Genomic DNA, 20,249 nt, shown 5'->3' with positions numbered 1-20,249 from the left:
TTGTCTGCTGTTTCTTAAAGGACTAATACAACTTAGAGTGACAAATCCTGTCTTTTAGCTATTTTGATTTGAAGGGATCTGAGATCTTTGTGTATTGCTGTTTTGTAGATCCAGCCCTGAAGTGTGTGTTTGTGTTTGTGTGTATCGGACATGTGTATGTGCATGTTTCACTTCCCTTCAACCAATAGAAGAGGAGCATGAGGTGTTTGTGAGACTGCCATGTGCTGTCATAATACCTTCCTAATCTTCCACTAGTAGACAGCTCCTACCAACATTGTGTAACGGAATCAACAAAAATAGAGAGGAGACAGAGTGACACCACAGCATTTCTGGGAAGCAAGCAGAGATTTGGAATGATCTGCCTGCTTTACCTTTACATCCAGTCAGCCAAAACTTACAGTAACAAGAGTAATGTACTATGGGCTATTTAGTGAACAGAAAACAATGTGTTATGTTCAATGTCTCCCTTTCAAATATTGAGACACTTCAGTGTGGAGTTCCTCAGGGAAGCTGCCTTGGCCCTCTTCTCTATTCTATTTTTGTAAATGACATGCCATATGTATAAAAAAATGCAGGAATGGGGATTTATGCGGATGACACGACTATGTATGTATCGTCAGAGAGCATTGAACATGTTAATGAGGTGCTTCAACTAGAGTTAACGCTTGTTTCTGAATGGATCATGGAAAATAAGATCAAGTTGAATGTCCAAAAAACTAAATGCATGGTAATAGGCTCTAAATATGCTCTCAGGACAGATAAGAAATTAAGCCTCTCTTTAAAGGGTGCTGCTATGGAACAGGTTAAAGAAGTTAAACTGTTGGGTGTCACTATTGACGAAACACTGTCATGGTCCACTCAGATTAATAATACAGTGGTGTGAATGATTAATGGTATCTATGCCATTAGAAGGAGTGCTCATCTGCTAACTAACACAACAATTAGACTAGTCATACAATCTCTAGTTCTGTCAAATCTGGACTACTGTCCTGTGATTTGGTCTAGTGCATCAAAGCAAGAACTCAGTAAACTTCAGCTTGCTCAGAACAGAGCGGCAAGACTGGCACTTCACTGCTCTGTTAGGAGTAGTGTGGAGGTTATGCATGCCAGGCTGTCATGGATGAGGGTGGATGAAAGACTGGCATTTAGCCTTATTCTGTTTTTAAATAATGTGTATTCCTCACAGAAACCTGTCAGTTTGTATTTACAGCTATCACCTGCAAATGAGAGACATGGTTATAATACTAAACAGGCAATAAGTGGTCACTTTAATTTTCCTCTAATTTTCCTCTACCCAGAACCAATGCACTTAAGAAAACAGTAATGTACAGAGCCATTGCATACTGGAATGTGCTCCCCTCATATGTGACTCTAACACGAAATAAATGTGATTTCAAAAGGAAACTTAAGGCAGCTATAATTAGAAAGGAAATTATAGTAGATTAGATTATTATTTTAGGTATTTAAGGGATTTTAGGTATGATTTTACTTTTAATGTAAATGTTGTTTTCTAAGTCTGTGTTTTTGTGATAATTGATCATGTTGTACTGCATTTTATGTATTTATATTGTATTGTAATACTTTTTGCCTGGACCCCAGGAAGAATACTCTCCACCATGGTGTAGACTAATGGGGATCCTTAATAAATAAATAAATAAAAGTACTGTACTAGTCACACTTGGTCTGCAGAAAATAGCCCTTAATAGTCATGTATGACCATGCCCGAACTGTGGAACTCTTTATAATATATTTATTTATAATATTTATACCCTTATTTAACCTTATCACCCCCCTCTCTCTTCTTTCTTTCTTTCTTTCTTTCTTTCTTTCTTTCTTTATCTCTCTCTCTCTCTCTCTCTCTCTCTCTCTCTCTCTCACTCTCTCTCTCTCTCTCTCTCTCTCTCTCTCTCTCTCACTCTCACTCTCACTCTCACTCTCTTTCTGCTGCCCCATCTTTTTCAGTGACCAGAAGAATGAGCAGTCTGGATGAGGTTCCTATCAAGACCCTACTGGGGACCCTGGAGGAGGCAAAGGAGGAGGTGGACCTGGTCACAGCCCCGGAGATCACCGTCCCTGACTACCTCACCATACTGCAGGAGACAGAGGTGTGTGTGTGGTGGGGGTCCTCTCCTAGGGTTATATTAAACAACTCCAGTGTCTTAACTGTAGTAAAAACGTTTCCCCAGGAAACAGGTAATGACAGACAGGTAATGATAGTTTGTAGTGTTTGTGGTCTGTAGTGTCTGTGGAGTTTCTGTCAGTGACTATCCTGAAGTCATGGGAAACGTGGTGTATCCTGCCATGGTCTGAGATGAATTAGGATTATTATGATACTCTGTCACCTCCAACCTCCCCACTGCTAGACTGCCAAAACCTAATCCCATTGTGACTTTGTTGACTGATTGCTCACAGTCCATACAGTAAATGTTTTTATCACATAAATAAAAACCTTGTCATTTTCAAATCCCTGCCAAGTTTTACCCAAATCATGTTAGATTTCTTTTCATCACAGAGGTCTCAGTGCAAAACATCTGACATTGGTTAGTCTGTTCTGTGTTCTCGTTCAGGGTTAGAACAAAGCTTACACAGTACATTTAGTAAAAAAATGTTTTAGCAGTAACTACAGAAAATGATACAATTGACAGTTTCTATTCTGCTGCTTCAACCAGCCCAAATTCTAGGCCTCTCTTTAAGGAGGCATGGAAGGAAACTTTGAGGAGGGTCATTACCAAGAAGGCATATAGACGCTAGGCTCTAACAGTCACCAACGTGTCCTTTCTGTGACAGTATGAGTACAGCCTGGAGAACTGGGTGCTGACAGGCTTGCAGGGTGGCTACCCCAGTCAGCCCAGCTCCCCCGTCCCCCAGTCCCCCTCTGAGGTCCCGGCTTCCTGCCCCCCCTACTGGCTGATGTTCAGCAGCCCCCAGGAGAGCCGTCTGGCCAGTCGACACAGCTCCGACTTCTGGGAACCCAACCCCCGGCCTCGCTCACACAGCCTCAACCCAGCCCACCTGTGCTCCAGGGTGAAGTTTGCCATCTCGGACTCTGAGGAGGAAGGAGAGGGCCACTCAGAAGAAGAAGAACGGCCTTCCTCAGAGAATGGATCCTCCTGTGAAGGTTCAGGCTCAGGTTCCATTCGACCAGACCAGAGACAAGGCGGCTCGTCTAACCTGCTCGACCTGCCCACCTCTCAGAGTGGCCTGGCCCAGCAGCACAGGAGGAACCTTCGCCAGTCCTCTCTCTCAGTGTTGGAGACCTCCCGCTGCAACTCCAAGCTTCCCTCCTCATCCTCGCATAGACCTCCTAACTCACGGTCACACACCCTGGACAGAATCCCCACCATCACTCACCGCAAACCCTCATACCCGGTAAGTCAATAACCCCTTGAACCACTCCTGAATCCTCTGTCATGTTTTGTTTTTGAATGGTTGTTTATGATCCTCTGCTTATGGGAAATGGTGGGAACTGTTTAGGGTAGGAAGAGGAACGGTCTTCCTGCACTGGGATATGCAGCTGAGAGGCCCACTGTCTGTTTCCCATGGCAGGCTATGTTTAAAGCTCAAAGCCCAGAACGCATGTCCTCAGTAGGGAGGGCACGGCCTTACTATAACTGGCTCTACACACTCCTGGAAAAGATGAGAGAGGGACTTAAATCACCACACAAAGTTCCAGAGGTATCCTAGTAGCTTGTTAAAGCTAGCTTTCTCTAGCTAGATTTGTTTAACTTGTTTTCACTTTAAGATTTCTGAATACAGTATTTACTGTATATCTAAAACAGCACTAACAAATATATATACATTAATTAACAGTTTATTGAATATAAGTTAGTCAATGTTTTTGGCAAGTCATTTTTTATAAAGGCTAATGTACCATTACGTCCATTGGTAGAGGAAATGGATCCCAACTGACTGGTGTTTTTTCAAATTACATTTCTCAAATGATGTGTAGCCTAATAATAGATAGTGTAAAGTCTGTGCTTGGAATCCTCCCAAGTTATTACAAGTTCATCAGGATTAGCAAGTGGACGTAATCTGAAAATGGATTTCTCAGCAATACAACCTTTCAAGGTTATATATCTGCCCAGAGTAGAAATCCATGTCATCTCCTGAACTGCCTGCATGTTTCCAATGCAATGCACTGTACACACTGCTAGTCAGGATTTCAGACTCCAGACAAACTCAAAGATCAAAGAGAAGCAGGTTTTCCCGAGTTAACCTCGCCCAGCATGGGGATGACCCTCGTTCTGTCATTCTTTCCATTTCTCTGTGTACCCCAATCCTCTCATTTCAGTTCCAACATCCCTCTCAAACACACACACACACATACATACATATTCACTACCCAATACAACTCTTTTTGCATTATCTCCCCTCTTTCAACTGTTTGTCATGTGTATACACGCCAGCAACCATCAATCGCTCCCTGTTTGCTGTCTCCCCACAGTCTCTGAGCCCCTACTCCTGCCTGCCCCCTCCTCCCTCGGGGGCCTTGAGGCCCCTGTGTTCCCATACGGGGGTGCTGGACTCCTCAGTGGAGCTGCTGTCTGCCCTGAGCCCGGAGGAGAGGGAGCTGTTGGAGGCGATCACAGAGAGAGGCTACCCTCTACGCACAGCCATCATAGCCCTGCAGAAGGCGGGTCAGCAGAGTCCAGACCAGGTCTGTCTCTCACACATCTGACACATAAGGAGAATCAGCATGGCTCTCTTAGTGGTCGAACCACAGCCTTAGGTTTCTTCTTTCTCCACACTCTGTAGTCTGCGAGGGGCTTAGGAGGCCCTTGCGGGAGTGGAGAGAGCAGAGAGCAGAGTGGAGAGAGCTTTATACTCCACCTCTAATCCTCTGGTGCTACAACAGACTGCAGACCAGTTCAAAGAGTTCACAGGCTTTCTTATCCCCTGGATTTGGATCTGGTATTCTTTCCAAAGATTGTTCAGTCTGAAGTCTTATTTCTTGATATCGTAATAATACATGACGTTTTAAAATGTGATCAAAGGAATGTATTGCTTAGACCCAAAAGACCTATGTTTGTGTAACTTGCTACAGGGCCAATTCTTTTCCCAATGAATCTGCATTGCTCCTGTAATTTAACTTATGTAATTTTCCCTCCTGGCTGCAAGCTTCGTTGTTTGAAGCACCTTTCCCAGCTAATGGTACCACAGTGTTGGCCAGGCTATTTAATAACAGAACATCTGGTTTCAGCCACCAGGGTCTGACGCTGTTTGCCTATAGGAAAAAAATTATCAAAAAAATACAGCATTGTAATAATAGATCCCGGACACTCAGAGTTTCCACAACCTGCTCTGTGTTAGTAGAGTTTCTCATCAGCGTCACACAGGCTCTGCTCTCCCCCAGGACCGGTGCGAGCCACAGACCACCAGGGACAGCAGGCGTCCGAGGGGGGGGGGGGGGGGGTATAAGGATTCTTTTTGAGGGGGGGCGGGGGGAAGTGTAGAAAGATTATCTGTGTGCTTAGGCGATGTGAATGAGCATGTCAGTATGTTGGGAGGGGGCAGGAAGGGACAGGAGTGGAGAGAGAGACATAACATGGCCTTCAGAGGCCATTTTAGATGAGTTTACTGGCTATGTAAGTGAATAACTGAGTCACTTCACTGCTTTCAAATATATAAACAGTCTTACAGGATTGTCAACAAGTGGTTGTAACTATCTAATCAGTTTGACAAAACTGTTAATGGTTTAGGAATATGGGCCACTCTGTTAAGGCTGGGTTAAAGGTTCATCTCTTCTCGTCTCTTTCCCTCCCGAAGTCTCCATTACTCCCTTCCTCCCAGTCAGCATACATAGAGAAGGCAGCTGGTGAATTAGCTTAACCAAAGCAACAGGGCTCAACTCATTATCTAATTAATCAGGGTAAAATTCTTTCGGTTCCCAGTTTGTACATTGTGGCAGGAGTCAAATTGCTTTAACAGATATTAACTTTCACGTCACTTCTGATCTCATCATTTTTACCTGACCTCAGAATGAACCCCTCAAATCCCTCCATCCCCTAGATATATGCTTTCATCTGTATTCATACTGTGTTATATATTTTACAGTACAACGTTGTTGTCACCTTCTATCAGGTCCATGTCTATTGATCACGTCTTACCCTCCGCAATTTGTGTAAAGAGAAATTGTTGTGCCATCCTTCTGATGTGCTCTGTGGCCTCCTGCAGATCCTGAGCTACCTGGTGGCGTGTGATCGGCTGTGTGAGCAGGGCTACGACGAGGCCCAGGTGGAGGAGGCCCTGGAGATGTTCCAGAACTGCGAGACCAAGGTAAACAAACATAGCAGAGAACCAGGGACAAGGTGAAAGACCTTTTGTGAGCAGCATAATGGAATCTGCTTTAGGATTTTACTGTACACTAAAGATTACTCACAGGGGATAAAGACCTTCCTGGGAGAAAAAATGAATTCCTGAGAGTAAGACATGTCTTCAAGGTATCAGACCAGGCTCTCCTCTCTGTCCTGTCTCTCAGGCTGAGGAGTTCCTTCACTTGCTGACCCAGTTCAACGAGATGGGCTTCCAGCAGAACGCCATCAAGGAGGTTCTGCTTGTCCATGAGAACCATCGCGAAAGGGCTCTGGAGGAACTAATGATGCGTGTGGCCTGATAAAGGCTACTAACACAACGATTAACACACTGAACATTGAGGCGTTGTTCAATTGCAAAGTGAATATTCCCAATAGTACACAAGAGTATAATTACAGCAGAAAACGACCTGTGGCCTTTAACAAGGAAAAGCACATCTTCAGTACTGTCTAATTTTAAGATGTTTGGTTGTGATGTTTCCCATACAGTAATCCAACATTTTCTTTGTAAAATATAGACGTATTCAGTGTTATTTTATTTGTTAGTATATTTTTCTCCTTTGGTAAATTGAAGGTTATATATATTATTGCACTTACACATAAGGTATAGTCTAAACTAATCCTGAATCCCTAAAGGACTGGTGTTGAAAGCAGCTGTATGGAATCAAATGACATCCAACAGTTTCTCATCCATTCGGCAGGTGTACTGCAGCGATCTGAAGTAGAGTAGAAGTAGTTAGAATTTTAAACATGATCGTAAACATGCACTTCATGTATTCTTTTTTTATTTGACTGATTCCCTGTTAAATGGTGTAAAGAATATACTAAATATTAGGTATGCTGGTAGTTTATAGTGTTTGAAAAAAAAAAATATATTAAAGAAACTTGATAATAAAAGGATTACCAAGCCATGTTCTCATTTGTCTTGTGGCCTTATGATACCGTACATCTTTGATTAATTTCAAGAAGGAACATCCACATTTTTGCCATGCCTTCTCTGGTGATGTGTGCCCACTTTTACAGGCTGTGACAATCCAGTTTTGTTATGTTCTTATCAAAGGCCCAGCGGGTCTTAGATGTGAGCAGAGCAAAGGGAAGCGCTGGCATCTATTAAAGATGTGTATCTTCTGATGATGGACTGGGCTTGTGTTTGACAATGTGATTGGCCAGGACAGCATTTCTTTTATCACTTTCCAATTAATAAACTTCACTCACAGAATGCATGGAAAGTTCTGAGATATGTTTCTTTTTGCTTGTTAAGAATTAATGATAATATAATATGTTAGTGAAAGAATGAACAGAACATCATTAATTACATTCTTCACCTTTAAGAAAATGTGATTTTAATGATATTTTATTGCTTCATAACATACCATTCTTCCACTTCCAATCTTTTTTGCCAGGGGCCAAGTATTTGCGTTATCTATCGAATGAATGATGTATTACTTACACAGGTTATCCCATTAGATTTCAAAACGTGTCCATCTAGGGAGATATTTCTAAACACAGCTGCAAACATACCCTCATTACAGCAGTGTTGGCTTGCTGTGAAAACTATTCTGGCCCTATGTAACCTTGAGTCCTAGCAGTGATACCACTGGGACCTTAGGGCCATAAAGAGCCTGTTTGTTGTGAAAACAGGAAAAATATTTAAGAACATTACAAACCATTTCTTAGTTTCCATGGAAAGAGTACTTTGAAATACTGTATGCATGATCAAACTTGATACAGCTTCACTGGTTGTACTGCACTTTCCAATGCAAATTAAGGTGACAACATTCACTTCTCTTCGCCTACTAGGTGTAGAGACATCATATGAAGAAATCTATTGATAAGGAATTAGTCCAAACATTGTAAAGAGGACCTGGGTCTGTGATTAATACGGGTCCCAAAACTTAGACCATCAATCAAAGCGTGAGAGTTTCCTAAAATGCGGTGCTGGGCATTTGGCATCCTCAAGAGGAATGTGTACATGGATCCAATCCTCCCAAAGCCAGTCATCTCCCTTTTCATTCTCCACCTGTGTTCCTCTATGGAGTACTCTGTGGTCACCTTGCGGTTGAGGGTGAAAACAGAGTCCCCTATGACCACGGCTGTGAATAGGGCCCCTTTACTATTCCCATACTGGCCTGGCATGGCCGTCCACTGGCCAGTAGTGAGATTATAACAGTCCATCACACACAGCAGGAAGTCTTCGCCTGGCCCATTACGCATCACGTACAGATTGTCCCTGTGGGCTACCATACAGTGACCGTAGCTCTGGTGGCGGACCAGAGTGGTTTCCACCACCCACCGGTCCTGTTCAGGCAGATACTCCTGGATCTCTGTGGCACCTTTAGACTTCCACAGGCTGATGAAGATCCTACTCATGGCCTTGGTTGAGACCACAGAGGCCACAGGGCAGGGGAGGTCTGAGGCAAAACTCCAGGTTCCTGTAGAGATGCTGTACCGCTCCACAGATGCCATGGCTTTCCTTTCAAACTCCCCCCCCAGGGCATAAAGGTAGCCCTCGTGTCCAATCAGAGTGAAGTTGTAACGGGGCTGCTGGGGGCTTGGGATCAGAGACCAGGAGTCACTTTCCGGGCTGTAGCAGTAGCCAGTGTCTACTACTTTCTTGCTGACGTCATGCACTCCTCCGACAATGTACAGTTTGTTGTCTAAGACAGTCACGCCTGCCATGGTTGTGCTGGCATTCATGGGTAACTGAGTCAAGACTTTCCAGTCTCTCTCCTCTTCGTCCAGGAAGCAGACCGTCCTCTGGGAGTCCTGCAGCAGCTCGATGGTAGGGGAATGGGTGCAGACCACCATGTATCTGCCGGGACTGAGGGACTCAATGTATTCCACCAGCTCTCTTGGCAAGGCGCCCAGTTCTTCTCTCAGTTCAGAGTCCATGTCTCTGATAAACAGAGCAGCACTGTGGGAGAGCTGCCGCTGCCCGTAGGTAGCCGCCGTGTGGTACATGAGCACACAGTTGTCAGAGTTGAGGATATTTATGAGGTGTTTAGTGAGGGAGTCCACCTGGAGGAAAGAGGCACACTCGATGGCCTCGACGATCTCGTCTCCGCTGAGCATGGGCCTCTCCCCACTCAGGACGCGCAGGGCCATCAGAAACCCCCCCGCCCCCAGCTCCCTCAGGTGGATCTCCTCCTGCTGGCATTCACGCATTCCTGACTGGAAAAGGGCTCGGAAGTACTCACAGTGTTGAGTGACGAGGGATTTGTCCACCACAAAAACCGTCTCATCTACTCTGACTTTGAGGATGTCCATCCCGGCAGGCTGGGGAGGCTTGGACGGGGCTGGCTCCTCACCATCAGCCCCTGGCTCCTCACCATCAGCCCCTGAGCCCAGGCAGCTGCTAGGCTCCATCATCACACCGCTATTGATTTTCATTCCCGCCAGAAGCCAAATGGAAAAATGACACTGAGGAAATAACGACAACAATCGGAGTACCTCATGTCCATACGAAAACCGTTTAGTCAAGGCATTCCTTCCAGTCAGGGCGGAGAAGCAGCCCAACTGAACCGTCACTGTCCAGAACAGATGTACTTGACTGGCTACCCACTGTATTTGTATTTCTCTTCACAGCTACAAGAATAGCCGTGTCTATACATAGCCAGGGGACGTGTGGCACTTCTAATACATTGTGATCATGACACTCAGCCGGCAGAGGGAGAACAGTGTTGAGCTGATGAAAGGGAACACGGCTGTGGCTGTGTGAATGGGGTACATCTCAGTTATGCTGCTGATTTATGGCTCTTTGTCTATGGCTGACAGTTTTGTGCCAGTGGAAAATGCCAGGGCTTGTCCTTGAGAGCAGTTGTAAAAGTTCAACTACAACAATAGATTGTTCCCTGAGGTTGTTATAGAGACAATGCCATTTTGGTGTCCTTGTTTACTGCGCGGTATTTTGTGACAGTGCTCTGCAATTCTTGGGCCCAGTCTACTTGCAGGGTTTTTGCATTTAAAGTACTAAAACAAAGTACAGTGAAACTGACTTATTAAATTCTTTGTGTTATGAGTCTTTGGACATGCCAGTATCAGACAGCTACTGTAATCAACCAGCTTCACATAATCGAATATCTGATCCTCACTGAAGATTGACTAGTTATATCAAGAGTATGGCCACCAGGTAAACTGTGGGATTATGGCAATGCAGTAAACAACTTGTGGTTCGTGGGTAACATCTTGACACAATCAGGACCAGCTCATCTCCAGTGTTTAAAATCACAGCATTTTTTTTTAATCATACAATCATATTGGGAGTTTCATTAAGTTAAAACTTTTAGTTATTTACACAACTGCACAGGTACTGTATGTGTATAGAATTGCTCTCATCTTGCCAAGTGTAAAAATATTAACTAGCCTTGATCCAATTATTAACCCACACAGAAAAATCTGGCCATTGTGTGTTGACCTTACGCCAGTCTCCATAAAAGGAGATACCCATTCAATCATGTACGTAAGCAGAAACATTCTTCTTCTAATTTTCCTCGATTTCTCAAGTCCACGCCTGCATGGTCCTTCCTTCGGTCGTGCATATCACTTCTCGCACGATCAGCCAACACGGGACATTTACAAGTCTTCCAGAAACTATTTGGGATATTTTCTTCAACATGGACTTTGATCAGTTGAAAGGAATTTGACATGCAAATACGACTCCGTTGTTTCAAGACGGAAATTTAGAGAAATCAAGATACTATAGAAATGTATTGATAAACTGGACACATTTTCTCACTATATTTGCAATCGAGGTCGTAGCTATTTGTAATATTATTATGAACGATAGATCACTACAAGTAGTACACTTTTTAGTACTTTCCTTGACCAAATTAAGGAGGTTCTTGTAATTCCGTCAACAAGGATGATGTTTGGGAAGTCAAGGACTTGCAATTTTGCCGCTGTTCCTGAGCGGGGTCAACCTGAGTGTAACGTGGTGGTTCTTGGAGTGATGGGGTCTGGAAAGTCAGGTTTGTTCAGGTTCTTCTCTGCCAAGTTAATATTTAAAAAAAGCAATATCCTCCCATTACATAATAACATTATTGATAAATAAATGTTTGCCTGAGTCCTATTTGGCATAGCTGGATAATAATTGTGTTTGTATTCTACAGTTTTGAGTGGTTTGTTATTACAGAAATCTGACACCAAATATCCTGATATATCATGGGAGTGTTTATGTCGGGTTGTTTCTCATGCTCCAAATGTAGACCCCAGATTTAAAGACAGTTTGACAGACATGTAATGTAAGCCTCAATCTAAACAGGATGTGTTTTTCTGCTTTGCAGCGTTGACTGTGAAGTTTCTCACAAAGCGCTTCATCAGTGAATACGACCCCAATCTCGGTAACAATTTTCTGTCTTCATAATGAAAACAACAACGATGACATATCCTCTTGGTTTCAGTTCCTGTCTGGACATTTCCTGAAGAACGTGTTTTCTTTTGTCTGACTTCCTAGAGGATACCTATTCCACTGAGGAGATTGTAGACCAACAGCCAGTGGTGGTGAAAGTGATGGATACCGCTGACCAGGTATGAACAAACACGTTTTACACACAGCTCATGATCTCTCAGTTGCAGACCAGGCTGAGTGATCCGCCATGCTGTCTACCTCTCTGTAGGCTGGTCCTGTGAACTGTGAGCGCTACCTCACCTGGGCCAACGCCTTCCTGGTGGTCTACAGCATAGACAACAGACTGAGCTTCGAGGGATGCCAGCAGTACCTGCAGGCCGTCACCCTGCACACTAAAGCCCTCCAGCCTGACACCCCCGTCATCCTGCTGGGAAACAAGCTGGATATGGAGAGATACAGGTGAGTGGGGCCTCCTGGAGCTCTCAGTGCTGTTTGAAGGGCGACCACACAGGGGGCTGTGAGGAGGTCTGGATCTCTAGCGGTGCAGAGTCTCATCAACATCACAACCAAAACATGGGAGGTGGAGAGCATGCGTCAGGGCACGTTGCTGCTTTATTTCTGCAGATCGTGAAGCAAGCTGGGACTGCTGCGTCTTTGCTGCTGTTTATTCAGCAGACTAATGTTTAGTGGAGGATGTCAAGCAGAGGGGATGAATAGCAGGATTTGAGGTTGATTATTTCTCTTGATGGTGTATGATATTGTTTAAACTTGGCTTTGTTTAAAGTTGGCATACACACATGCGTGCTGCGTTCACCATTCATGAAGAAACCATTTTCCATTATTTTGTTGAGATGTCTTTTGGTTTCGATTAACCTTTTAGTTGTAAGTTCAGTCATATAGTCCCAATCACAATTAATTGTTCTTTTCACAAGGGGATGAAATGTGTACATTTGAAGAGAATGACCATTCTCTAAAATGATAGATGTGTTCTTCACAACTCAAAGGTCACATTCTCTCTCTCTCCCTCTCCGTCCTTCTCATCCTCTAACCTTTTCCCTTTCCTCAACCAGGCAGGTGAGTCAGTCCGATGGCTCGGCCCTGGCGTCTCGTTTCGGTTGCTTGTTCTTCGAGGTGTCTGCTTGTCTGGACTTCCTCTCGGTGCAGAGGGTCTTCCACGAGGCGGTGAAGGAGGCCAGGCGGGAGGGCGAGCGAAGCTCCCCGTTACGACCTCTGTACATCAGCGAGGACAAGCCCCTGGTGAGCCTCTCCTCGGCCGCCTCTTTCACCAGCCCCCGCTACACGGAGCTACCAGCCCCCACCACTGCCAAGCTGGTCACAGTGAAGTCCTCCAGAGCCCAGAGCAAACGCAGGGCTCCCACACTCACCCTGCTCAAAGGGTTCAAGATATTCTAATGGATGGAGCAGAATAACCATTTTCCTTCAGGGAGAGGAGAATGATGTAAGGTGTTGACGGATTGGCATGAATTGGGATGCGAAACAAGCAACAACTGCATGAACATACAGAGCAGACTGCAGGACACATTTTTGTGTGATTTATACAGTATACAACCTTGATCAGTGATGTCATTGCCAGGGTCACTGGATGTGGACCAAAGCTACAGTGACCTTTCAGTGAACAGGACCAGCAACCATGCTACATACTTCTCAGACAGAATTCTTTATACTGGACTTACAATGATTGTGTCATAATGAATGTTTGTATTGGCTCCCCACAGCCAATGTTCCCATGTGCCTTACTGGCCGACACTAACTATGAATTTTAAAATGTCATGTTGTAATTTCACTTTGAATTTTTGATCTGATGGTGCCCTCTGATGGTGTATTAGGGTAACTACATGCAAAACTGAACTTTCACAAAACCTTTTTTGATCTTTGTGAAAATGCTTGTGCACTTTTTGGTGTGTCCATGTACTGCATGTTACTGAAGTACTAAAAGGAAAAGGACAGACATGATCACTTTATACTTTATTTCTGTTTTGTAAAAACAGATATGAAGGGATGCTATCAAGCAGTGATAAATACACAAACCATATATATAAAATGTTTAACAGACTTAAACAAACCAAATTAAAACGTATTCTTCAGAAGCACTTATTTGAGTGCTTATTATACATCACAAGAGTTTTAATACAACTCGCATACAATTTTACTGTTCAAGGATTTTCAAGCAAGTAAACTGTCCTAGCCTTTATCATGTTGTTATTAGAGTACGTTTTAAACATTTTTAAATATCACCGTCTCTCTTTCCAGAATGTTGTCCTCTACTCTGGAGTTATCTAATGGGTCTCAGTACAGTTTTGCTTTTCTTTTTCTTCCTCTCGTCCATAATTCCATCACTGGCCTTCTTTCTCCCCCATCAACACTGCTGCCTCTGCCTCCTCCTCTTCCACCTCCATCTCTACCTCCTCCTCCTTCTTCTCCACCTCCTCAGTTTCCACCACTTCTGTCTCCACCTCTTGTCTTTCCTCCTCCTCCTCCTCCAGCTCTGCTGCAGGTTCAGGGTACAGATTGGAGACGTCTCCGTTCTTCCAGGTCACCATGATCTCTCCAGGTTTGAGCCTGTCTGTGTCCCCGCTGTCTTGTTGCGGTTGGATTTGCTGCACCACACTCTCTGACAGTGTCCTGACCTGAGTGGGGGTGCTATGGGTGGCATTGATCTCTGTGACTGTAGTGAGGACCTGGAGTTCTTCACCCTCTGGCCTCTGAGCCAGAGAAGCTGCAGCCTTATACTTGGCTATCTTCTTCCTGTTCCTGTGTGGTGAAGAGAGAGAGAGAAAGAGAGAGAGAGAGCCGTCATGGAGCCGTCACCAACAATGGGGTAATTGGATGTGTGTCAACGAGTTCCATGTGGGCATATGTAGTCCACCAAGGATTCTAAGATGTCTTACTTGTTAGCCATGGAGCCCATGCCAAGGAGCAGGCAACCAAGGAGGAGAGCCCCAAAGGACAGAGCCAGCATCGCCAACTTCCATGTCATTGCTATGAAAAGGAGAGACACACACTACTGAACAAAGACATCTTATCACCCATCCGTAAAATAAATATTAAAAAACAGACTGTATGCCCAGGACCTTTCAGAGACGTCAAAGACTGCTTTTGAACTTGCTCCAAGTGTGCACTTAACAACTTCTTTAAAGACTTAGGGAATAAAACTTTATGGCCGTGTGAATTTGAGCTAAACCTTCTTTTATTACCACAACCTTTTATGGTGGAAGGGATGAGGATGCATCGTTAGTAGTATGTCAAGTATGGTAGTGACCTTGTTAAGTTGTTCCTCCTATCTCAAACTAGTCAACCAAGTACAAGGGAACAACTGTATCCAAAGTCCTGATAAATGTGTTTCCAAATACTGAAGGGAACAAATAAATTAAAAAGGTTCTGTTTTTCTGTGTTAAAACATTCAGCACCACAGGCACAGAACACATCAGCAGCATCACTTACGGTCCTCCGTGCGATAAAACCATTTTAAAAACTCTCTCTGTTCCTCAGTCATGGCGGCTGCGCTCATCTCCTCTCCCCCCTCCCTCACCTCAAACTCGTCTTTCTCATCGGAGGATGCCCTTTTGGATCCTGTGGGGAGCCAATACAAACACATGCACATGTCGCAGCTCTGCTGTAACAAGATGGAGGACACAAATGGTGGATAACCTTCCACATTAATATGTATGTTTTGTCATAGTTTATACAAGGTTTTCTATTCACACAATAATTGAGTGTCACTCTGATTGTGTGTTGGACTCACTAAGCCTCTCCTGGCAGATGTCCCCTTCATCCAGAGACCTCCACTTGGACTGTTTGCTTCGGGGTGACAGAGTCAGGCGTTTCCCATCTGTGGACAGCTCTAGAGACAAGTTCCGGCTCATCAGTCTGTTACCCTCACAATCCCACTGGAGTCCATACCCCTCCCTCTCTCCTCCCTCCTCCCCCCCTTCACAGGGCACCGTCTGGACAGGATCGGCGTGGTAGCCTGACAGGCACCTGGATGTGACCACACTCTGCAGGATATTGGGGTCCCTCCACACCCACTGCTGAAGGTCTGAGTCAAGGCTGCACTTCTTCAGCTGAACCCAGCCAGTTTTAGAGTCTTCAAGGCACAAGCTGTGAACTGTGTTGTGGATCATGAAGCTGCTTGTCCCTGAAAATGTATTTGGACATGTTTGATATTGCACAAACCCAACAGGCTTTTACTAGTTTCTATGTTCTTATGACCATATGACTCAAGATTAGCTTGAGATTACGTATTATTAGGAGCGCAACATTACCTGGAAGGACAAGACAGAATGCCATCCAACCGTACATCATGTCTGGTTGGCTAAATCTGCATTAAGGAATAACATAAATCATATACATTACATGGATTCATTTGTGTAACATGTTAAATTACTTAATCCCAAAAGAAATACAGAATCCCATTCCAAATTCATCCTCAGATGTTTTACAATATATTAACAATTTGATTCACATTAGAGCTTATTTGCTTAAGCTTGAGCAGGATATTCATCTCAAGTTATTTTAGACAATTCCTTTCCCTGTTTACTTTCCCTGTTTCCTTAAAACCAGAGGGTTGTCTGTAACAAATTAGTTACACCAGAAAAATGTAGACCAGTCCTGCAGATGGAACGTTTATCCAAAGCACTGCCTTATTTGTTCAACAGTTGAATTTGTACTTAACACTGTTTTGAAAGTAGAGATATGTTAAATATATCATCTTAAATGTTGTATTTTTTACCGTGTAACAACCAGTTACAAACACTGACAACCAGAATCATCCTTATAAGGTATTGTGAAGTGGTGTGGAACCATTGGCAATAAATAAATAATAAGCAGAAAAAATTGACATTTGAAAAATAGACAATAAATGTATTTTGATGACTAACTGTGGTTGTCCTATTATGTTCTTGACCCAAAGCTTCAAACCATGTTCTAATATATACGCAGACTTTTCTTCTTTTATATATGACAGTTATGACTCCACAGTATTTTGCATCCCAGGGAGAGTTCACTTACCTCCGTAGAATTCCTTCTCTGACTGCCTGGCATGGGAGCAAAGCTGCACAGAGCATGATTCTACCTGTTCAAGATATACCACAGGGAAGGAAAGCTTTCCAAAGTTCAAGTGGGAGGGGATTAGGTTTCATTGCCTCTTGATTCAGAAATCTGTAAGACTTAATGGACTAAGATGGCAATGAGTTTTAACTAAAGTTTAAGTGTGACTGTAAACTAGGGTATCATCTGAAAATAATTGAGGGGTTACATTGTTTGAAGCGATTTTGAGATACATGAAACATGAAATCTCTCAAATTTAATGTTGAATGGATGGTTCACATTAAATGCCCCTATTCGCTGCACAGTTGAAGGCCAGAAAAGTCTATTGCATACCATTTTCTATCTATTCTCTTCAACTCAAAATATGAACTAGAGCTCAAGCTTTGACTGTGTGATTTGGGAGAGTAAGGACAGCTGGCCCTGTATTTAACAAGGTCTTTGACCAGTTACTGTTTAGTCAGTCTAGCTATAACCTTGTAACTGCCTTTCAAGGGGATGACAGAAAAACAGTCAGTGACTCATCGGTCAAACACCTGGCACATAAGCAAATGTCGTAATATTTGGTTCTTAAACAAGAAAAAAATAAAGGTATTTATTACTTTACAACAACTGTGGCTTACAGTGTGAGGTGAATGACCTTTGTGTCATTTAACATATACACAGAGATCACAGGATTTGAAAATGGCATGATATGGATGCCAGTATAAAATGCCCTTTGATAAATGATTATGTTATAGGCTATGCCTGAGGATAGCTTTCCATGACAAACAGAAGTTTTCATAGTTGTGATACCTCTCCAGGATAAATAATGATGTCACCAATTTAATCAACTTTAAAGAAGATCCATCTATGAATGGTTAGAGACCTACCCAACTTCTGGAAGACTATGTGGATTAGCCCACACGGCTGTCAAACCTGTGTTCCATGGAGGTTTTATGACCCTGACAGCCTGACAGGTATGACAAAGTACTACTTAAGGTTCTGCGGACCATGTGTTAAAATACTTGCTTCCACTCGGAATTTATTTCGAGGGGACCGGAAGTGCAATTCACGATAAGAAAAACAGAAACATGGCGGCGCCCATAGAAGGAGTGTCAGATGAAGCTGTAGCCTGACTTTCCAAATACAGCTAAGCGATTCATTATTTGGATTAATCCTGTAGTCGATTCAAATATATTGGACATTTGATATTCCTGCAATTATCAAGTGTATTGCATTTAGGTAGGTGAAGATGTGGAATACTGTCAGTGCAAAACAAATGGGTTGGAAGACACTCCATAACATGTGCAGTTATTGCATACAGAGACATGTTTCTGTCCGACTGTGTAATCGAAGAATCCATATCAAACATAGATGTGGTGGACCCATCCCTGACCAGACACTGACAGTTGGCACCATTAAGGATTCGACACCAGGACCACCTTGGAGAATATTGTTTTTAGGCACTGATGATTTTGCAGTAGAATCCCTAAAACTGCTCTCCACGTTCAGGTAAGACTAACACAGACCTCTTGAATGAGCAGAAACTCCATGCAGAAATGCTCCCTGGCCCCTGCCTAATATGGTGCTATATAATATGGTATTTGTTTATTTTACAGAAAGTCCAGTGATGGAGTTGTGGAGTCACTTGAGGTTGTCACACTAGATAATGATGTCCCAGTGAAGAGGTTTGCTGAGGTGAACAGTCTCCCGGTTCACACATGGCCTCTTGGAGATCTCCAGGGGCGGTTTGATGTTGGAGTGGTGGTGTCCTTCGGCTGCCTACTCCGGGAGAGACTAATCAACCAATTTCCATAGTGAGCAACACTGATGTGTGCAGTACATGTCGTAAAATCATAGTGAAACACCAGAAATGCTGTCGGACACTGAGTGCCTGCCCTGAAAATAATCTTCACATTGAGCCAGTCTTAAATCCTAGATGTGTGCATGTGTGTCCCATCCTAGATGTGTGCTTGTGTGTTCTCCAGTGGGATCCTGAATGTCCACCCCAGCCTGCTCCCCAGGTGGCGAGGCCCAGCCCCGGTGTTCCACACTATCCTGCATGGGGACAACGTCACGGGGGTCACTGTCATGCAAATACGAGCCAAAAGGTAAAAAGACCCAGTCCTCTCACTCTCACCACAGCATGGGAACCTGTCCTTTACAGGGGATTTGTTGTCTGCCAGGTCTATGGACATCATATAAGGAGGAAGGGCAGTTGAGGTGATACATGATTACATTAGCTGATCACTAATTCACTCATGACATGTTTGCTGCAGGTTTGATGTGGGTCCCATTCTTCACCAGGGATTCCACCAGATCCCTGAGAACTGCACTGCTGACCAGCTAGGAGCAGCCCTGGCTGCCCAGGGAGCTAGCCTGGTGAGAGAGATCACACTACTGTCACTGGAGCACATGCAAGACCTGGTATCAACCTGTCATGCAAACCCTTAAATGACTTGTATAATAAAGCAAGGTCTCTTTTTTGTAAGAGCAGTTGATGGAGACTTTGAAGAACCTTCCTGAGAGAATATTACACCAAAGGGAGCAAGACAAAGAGGGTGCAACATTAGGTAAGCATGTTGAAGTCTCCCAGCATGTATAAGCATACCAAACACAATTCATGTCTCAGAGCTTTTGTGTCATGCTTCCCACAGCACCTAAAATCAACTCGTCTATGAGCTGGATGGTGTGGGAGGAGCAGACCTGTGCCCAAATTGACCGCCTGTATCGTGCTATTGGATCTCGAGTAAGAACAGACTAATCTGATGTGTAATACCGGAGAGGATAACATCCATTTCGCTGCTGTTGTAACACATTTCCATCAATTCTCCTATCAGATCCCGTTGAGGACCATTTGGATGGGGAAAACAGTCAAGTTGTTGGACTTTGTCGGCACATGCAATATATCTCTTTCAGGTAACCGATTTTGTTTTATGATCAGACCATTTCTGGGTTGTACGATTGAAAACCAACACTGACTGGATTCATTTTGACTGCAGGGAGAGGAAGGAAGCCAGTGCCAGGATGCATCAGCTACCAGAAAGAATTAGACACATTGGCTGTCTGTTGTAAGGTATGTAGTACAGTAGCTTGCTTGTTAGACCCTGACTTGTCATTCTAAAACAATTCAGCTACACGGCAAGGCTCTTTCAAAATGATACCAAGAGAATGACAGTGTTCATTTGGCTCTGGTGTAGGATGGCTGGGTGGGATTCAAGGCAGTGATACTAAAGAAGAGACTGTCTGCAACAGACTTCTACAATGGCTACCTCCACCAGAGCTTTCAGAAGAGATCCTCTCACCAGACACAGGAGTGCCTGTTTGTCAGCCACAAGAACAGAACTGAGCTCCAGCCAATAGGAGAGAACACATTGACACAACATACTGTCCATTAAGGCTCATAATATAGTAACCATTGTACAATGGCATCTCATTTGATGTAGTTAATATTATTCTTTGCAAAGAATTTCTCTTTCTCTGTCTGTTTTAAGACAACTGAATATCAACATGAATGTAATAAAGTGGCATTCTTCACAAATTAC

At 43.8% G+C, this 20,249-nt stretch overlaps 5 protein-coding genes across 5 annotated transcripts; 3 read left to right on the top strand and 2 right to left on the bottom strand.

The window, feature by feature from the left end:
• The first annotated feature begins 1,973 nt into the window (after positions 1 to 1,973).
• ubap1lb (ubiquitin associated protein 1-like b) lies at positions 1,974 to 7,151 on the top strand. The gene is made up of 5 exons (XM_067249399.1): positions 1,974 to 2,105; positions 2,788 to 3,369; positions 4,445 to 4,657; positions 6,175 to 6,276; positions 6,479 to 7,151. The coding sequence occupies exons 1-5, from the start codon at positions 1,974 to 1,976 to the stop codon at positions 6,611 to 6,613; spliced, it is 1,164 nt and encodes a 387-aa protein (XP_067105500.1). The 3' UTR covers positions 6,614 to 7,151.
• A 498-nt stretch (positions 7,152 to 7,649) lies between these two features.
• kbtbd13a (kelch repeat and BTB domain containing 13a) lies at positions 7,650 to 9,806 on the bottom strand. Its single transcript, XM_067249249.1, has one exon. It carries the CDS (start codon positions 9,699 to 9,701, stop codon positions 8,151 to 8,153), a length of 1,551 nt encoding a protein of 516 aa, XP_067105350.1. The 5' UTR covers positions 9,702 to 9,806; the 3' UTR covers positions 7,650 to 8,150.
• A 1,055-nt stretch (positions 9,807 to 10,861) lies between these two features.
• Positions 10,862 to 13,677, top strand: rasl12 (RAS-like, family 12). The gene is made up of 5 exons (XM_067248980.1): positions 10,862 to 11,278; positions 11,594 to 11,650; positions 11,764 to 11,837; positions 11,927 to 12,117; positions 12,729 to 13,677. The coding sequence occupies exons 1-5, from the start codon at positions 11,173 to 11,175 to the stop codon at positions 13,069 to 13,071; spliced, it is 771 nt and encodes a 256-aa protein (XP_067105081.1). The 5' UTR covers positions 10,862 to 11,172; the 3' UTR covers positions 13,072 to 13,677.
• Positions 13,678 to 14,002: 325 nt separating this feature from the next.
• si:cabz01068815.1 (solute carrier family 51 subunit beta) lies at positions 14,003 to 16,724 on the bottom strand. Its single transcript, XM_067248979.1, has 6 exons — positions 16,687 to 16,724; positions 15,942 to 15,997; positions 15,422 to 15,814; positions 15,121 to 15,249; positions 14,568 to 14,658; positions 14,003 to 14,430 (listed from the first exon to the last, which is right to left on the bottom strand). Exons 2-6 carry the CDS (start codon positions 15,979 to 15,981, stop codon positions 14,013 to 14,015), a joined length of 1,071 nt encoding a protein of 356 aa, XP_067105080.1. The 5' UTR covers positions 15,982 to 15,997; positions 16,687 to 16,724; the 3' UTR covers positions 14,003 to 14,012.
• A 1,110-nt stretch (positions 16,725 to 17,834) lies between these two features.
• On the top strand, positions 17,835 to 20,245 carry mtfmt (mitochondrial methionyl-tRNA formyltransferase). The gene is made up of 9 exons (XM_067249004.1): positions 17,835 to 18,216; positions 18,324 to 18,521; positions 18,693 to 18,815; positions 18,984 to 19,086; positions 19,202 to 19,277; positions 19,362 to 19,453; positions 19,545 to 19,623; positions 19,707 to 19,780; positions 19,905 to 20,245. The coding sequence occupies exons 1-9, from the start codon at positions 17,957 to 17,959 to the stop codon at positions 20,100 to 20,102; spliced, it is 1,203 nt and encodes a 400-aa protein (XP_067105105.1). The 5' UTR covers positions 17,835 to 17,956; the 3' UTR covers positions 20,103 to 20,245.
• Positions 20,246 to 20,249: the final 4 nt, after the last annotated feature.

This window comes from Osmerus mordax, chromosome 13 (genome assembly GCF_038355195.1).
Source record: "Osmerus mordax isolate fOsmMor3 chromosome 13, fOsmMor3.pri, whole genome shotgun sequence".
Taxonomy (NCBI): Eukaryota; Metazoa; Chordata; class Actinopteri; order Osmeriformes; family Osmeridae; genus Osmerus; species Osmerus mordax.
Note: the sequence above shows the minus strand (reverse complement) of the source record. Positions and strands in the feature narration are given on the sequence as shown.

Excerpts from the sequence above, each read along its gene's own strand:
- ubap1lb (XM_067249399.1), top strand. The coding sequence starts at position 1,974 with ATGAGCAGTCTGGATGAGGTTCCTATCAAGACCCTACTGGGGACCCTG. Across the intron at positions 2,106-2,787 it reads CCATACTGCAGGAGACAGAG|TATGAGTACAGCCTGGAGAA; the intron begins GTGTGTGTGTGG and ends TTTCTGTGACAG. Across the intron at positions 4,658-6,174 it reads GTCAGCAGAGTCCAGACCAG|ATCCTGAGCTACCTGGTGGC; the intron begins GTCTGTCTCTCA and ends GGCCTCCTGCAG.
- kbtbd13a (XM_067249249.1), bottom strand. The coding sequence starts at position 9,701 with ATGAAAATCAATAGCGGTGTGATGATGGAGCCTAGCAGCTGCCTGGGC.
- rasl12 (XM_067248980.1), top strand. The coding sequence starts at position 11,173 with ATGATGTTTGGGAAGTCAAGGACTTGCAATTTTGCCGCTGTTCCTGAG. Across the intron at positions 11,651-11,763 it reads TGAATACGACCCCAATCTCG|AGGATACCTATTCCACTGAG; the intron begins GTAACAATTTTC and ends CTGACTTCCTAG. Across the intron at positions 12,118-12,728 it reads CTGGATATGGAGAGATACAG|GCAGGTGAGTCAGTCCGATG; the intron begins GTGAGTGGGGCC and ends TTCCTCAACCAG.
- si:cabz01068815.1 (XM_067248979.1), bottom strand. The coding sequence starts at position 15,981 with ATGATGTACGGTTGGATGGCATTCTGTCTTGTCCTTCCAG. Across the intron at positions 15,815-15,941 it reads ATTCTGTCTTGTCCTTCCAG|GGACAAGCAGCTTCATGATC; the intron begins GTAATGTTGCGC and ends ATACATTTTCAG. Across the intron at positions 14,431-14,567 it reads ATGGGCTCCATGGCTAACAA|GAACAGGAAGAAGATAGCCA; the intron begins GTAAGACATCTT and ends TTCACCACACAG.
- mtfmt (XM_067249004.1), top strand. The coding sequence starts at position 17,957 with ATGTGGAATACTGTCAGTGCAAAACAAATGGGTTGGAAGACACTCCAT. Across the intron at positions 19,087-19,201 it reads CTGCCCAGGGAGCTAGCCTG|TTGATGGAGACTTTGAAGAA; the intron begins GTGAGAGAGATC and ends TTGTAAGAGCAG. Across the intron at positions 19,781-19,904 it reads CATTGGCTGTCTGTTGTAAG|GATGGCTGGGTGGGATTCAA; the intron begins GTATGTAGTACA and ends GCTCTGGTGTAG.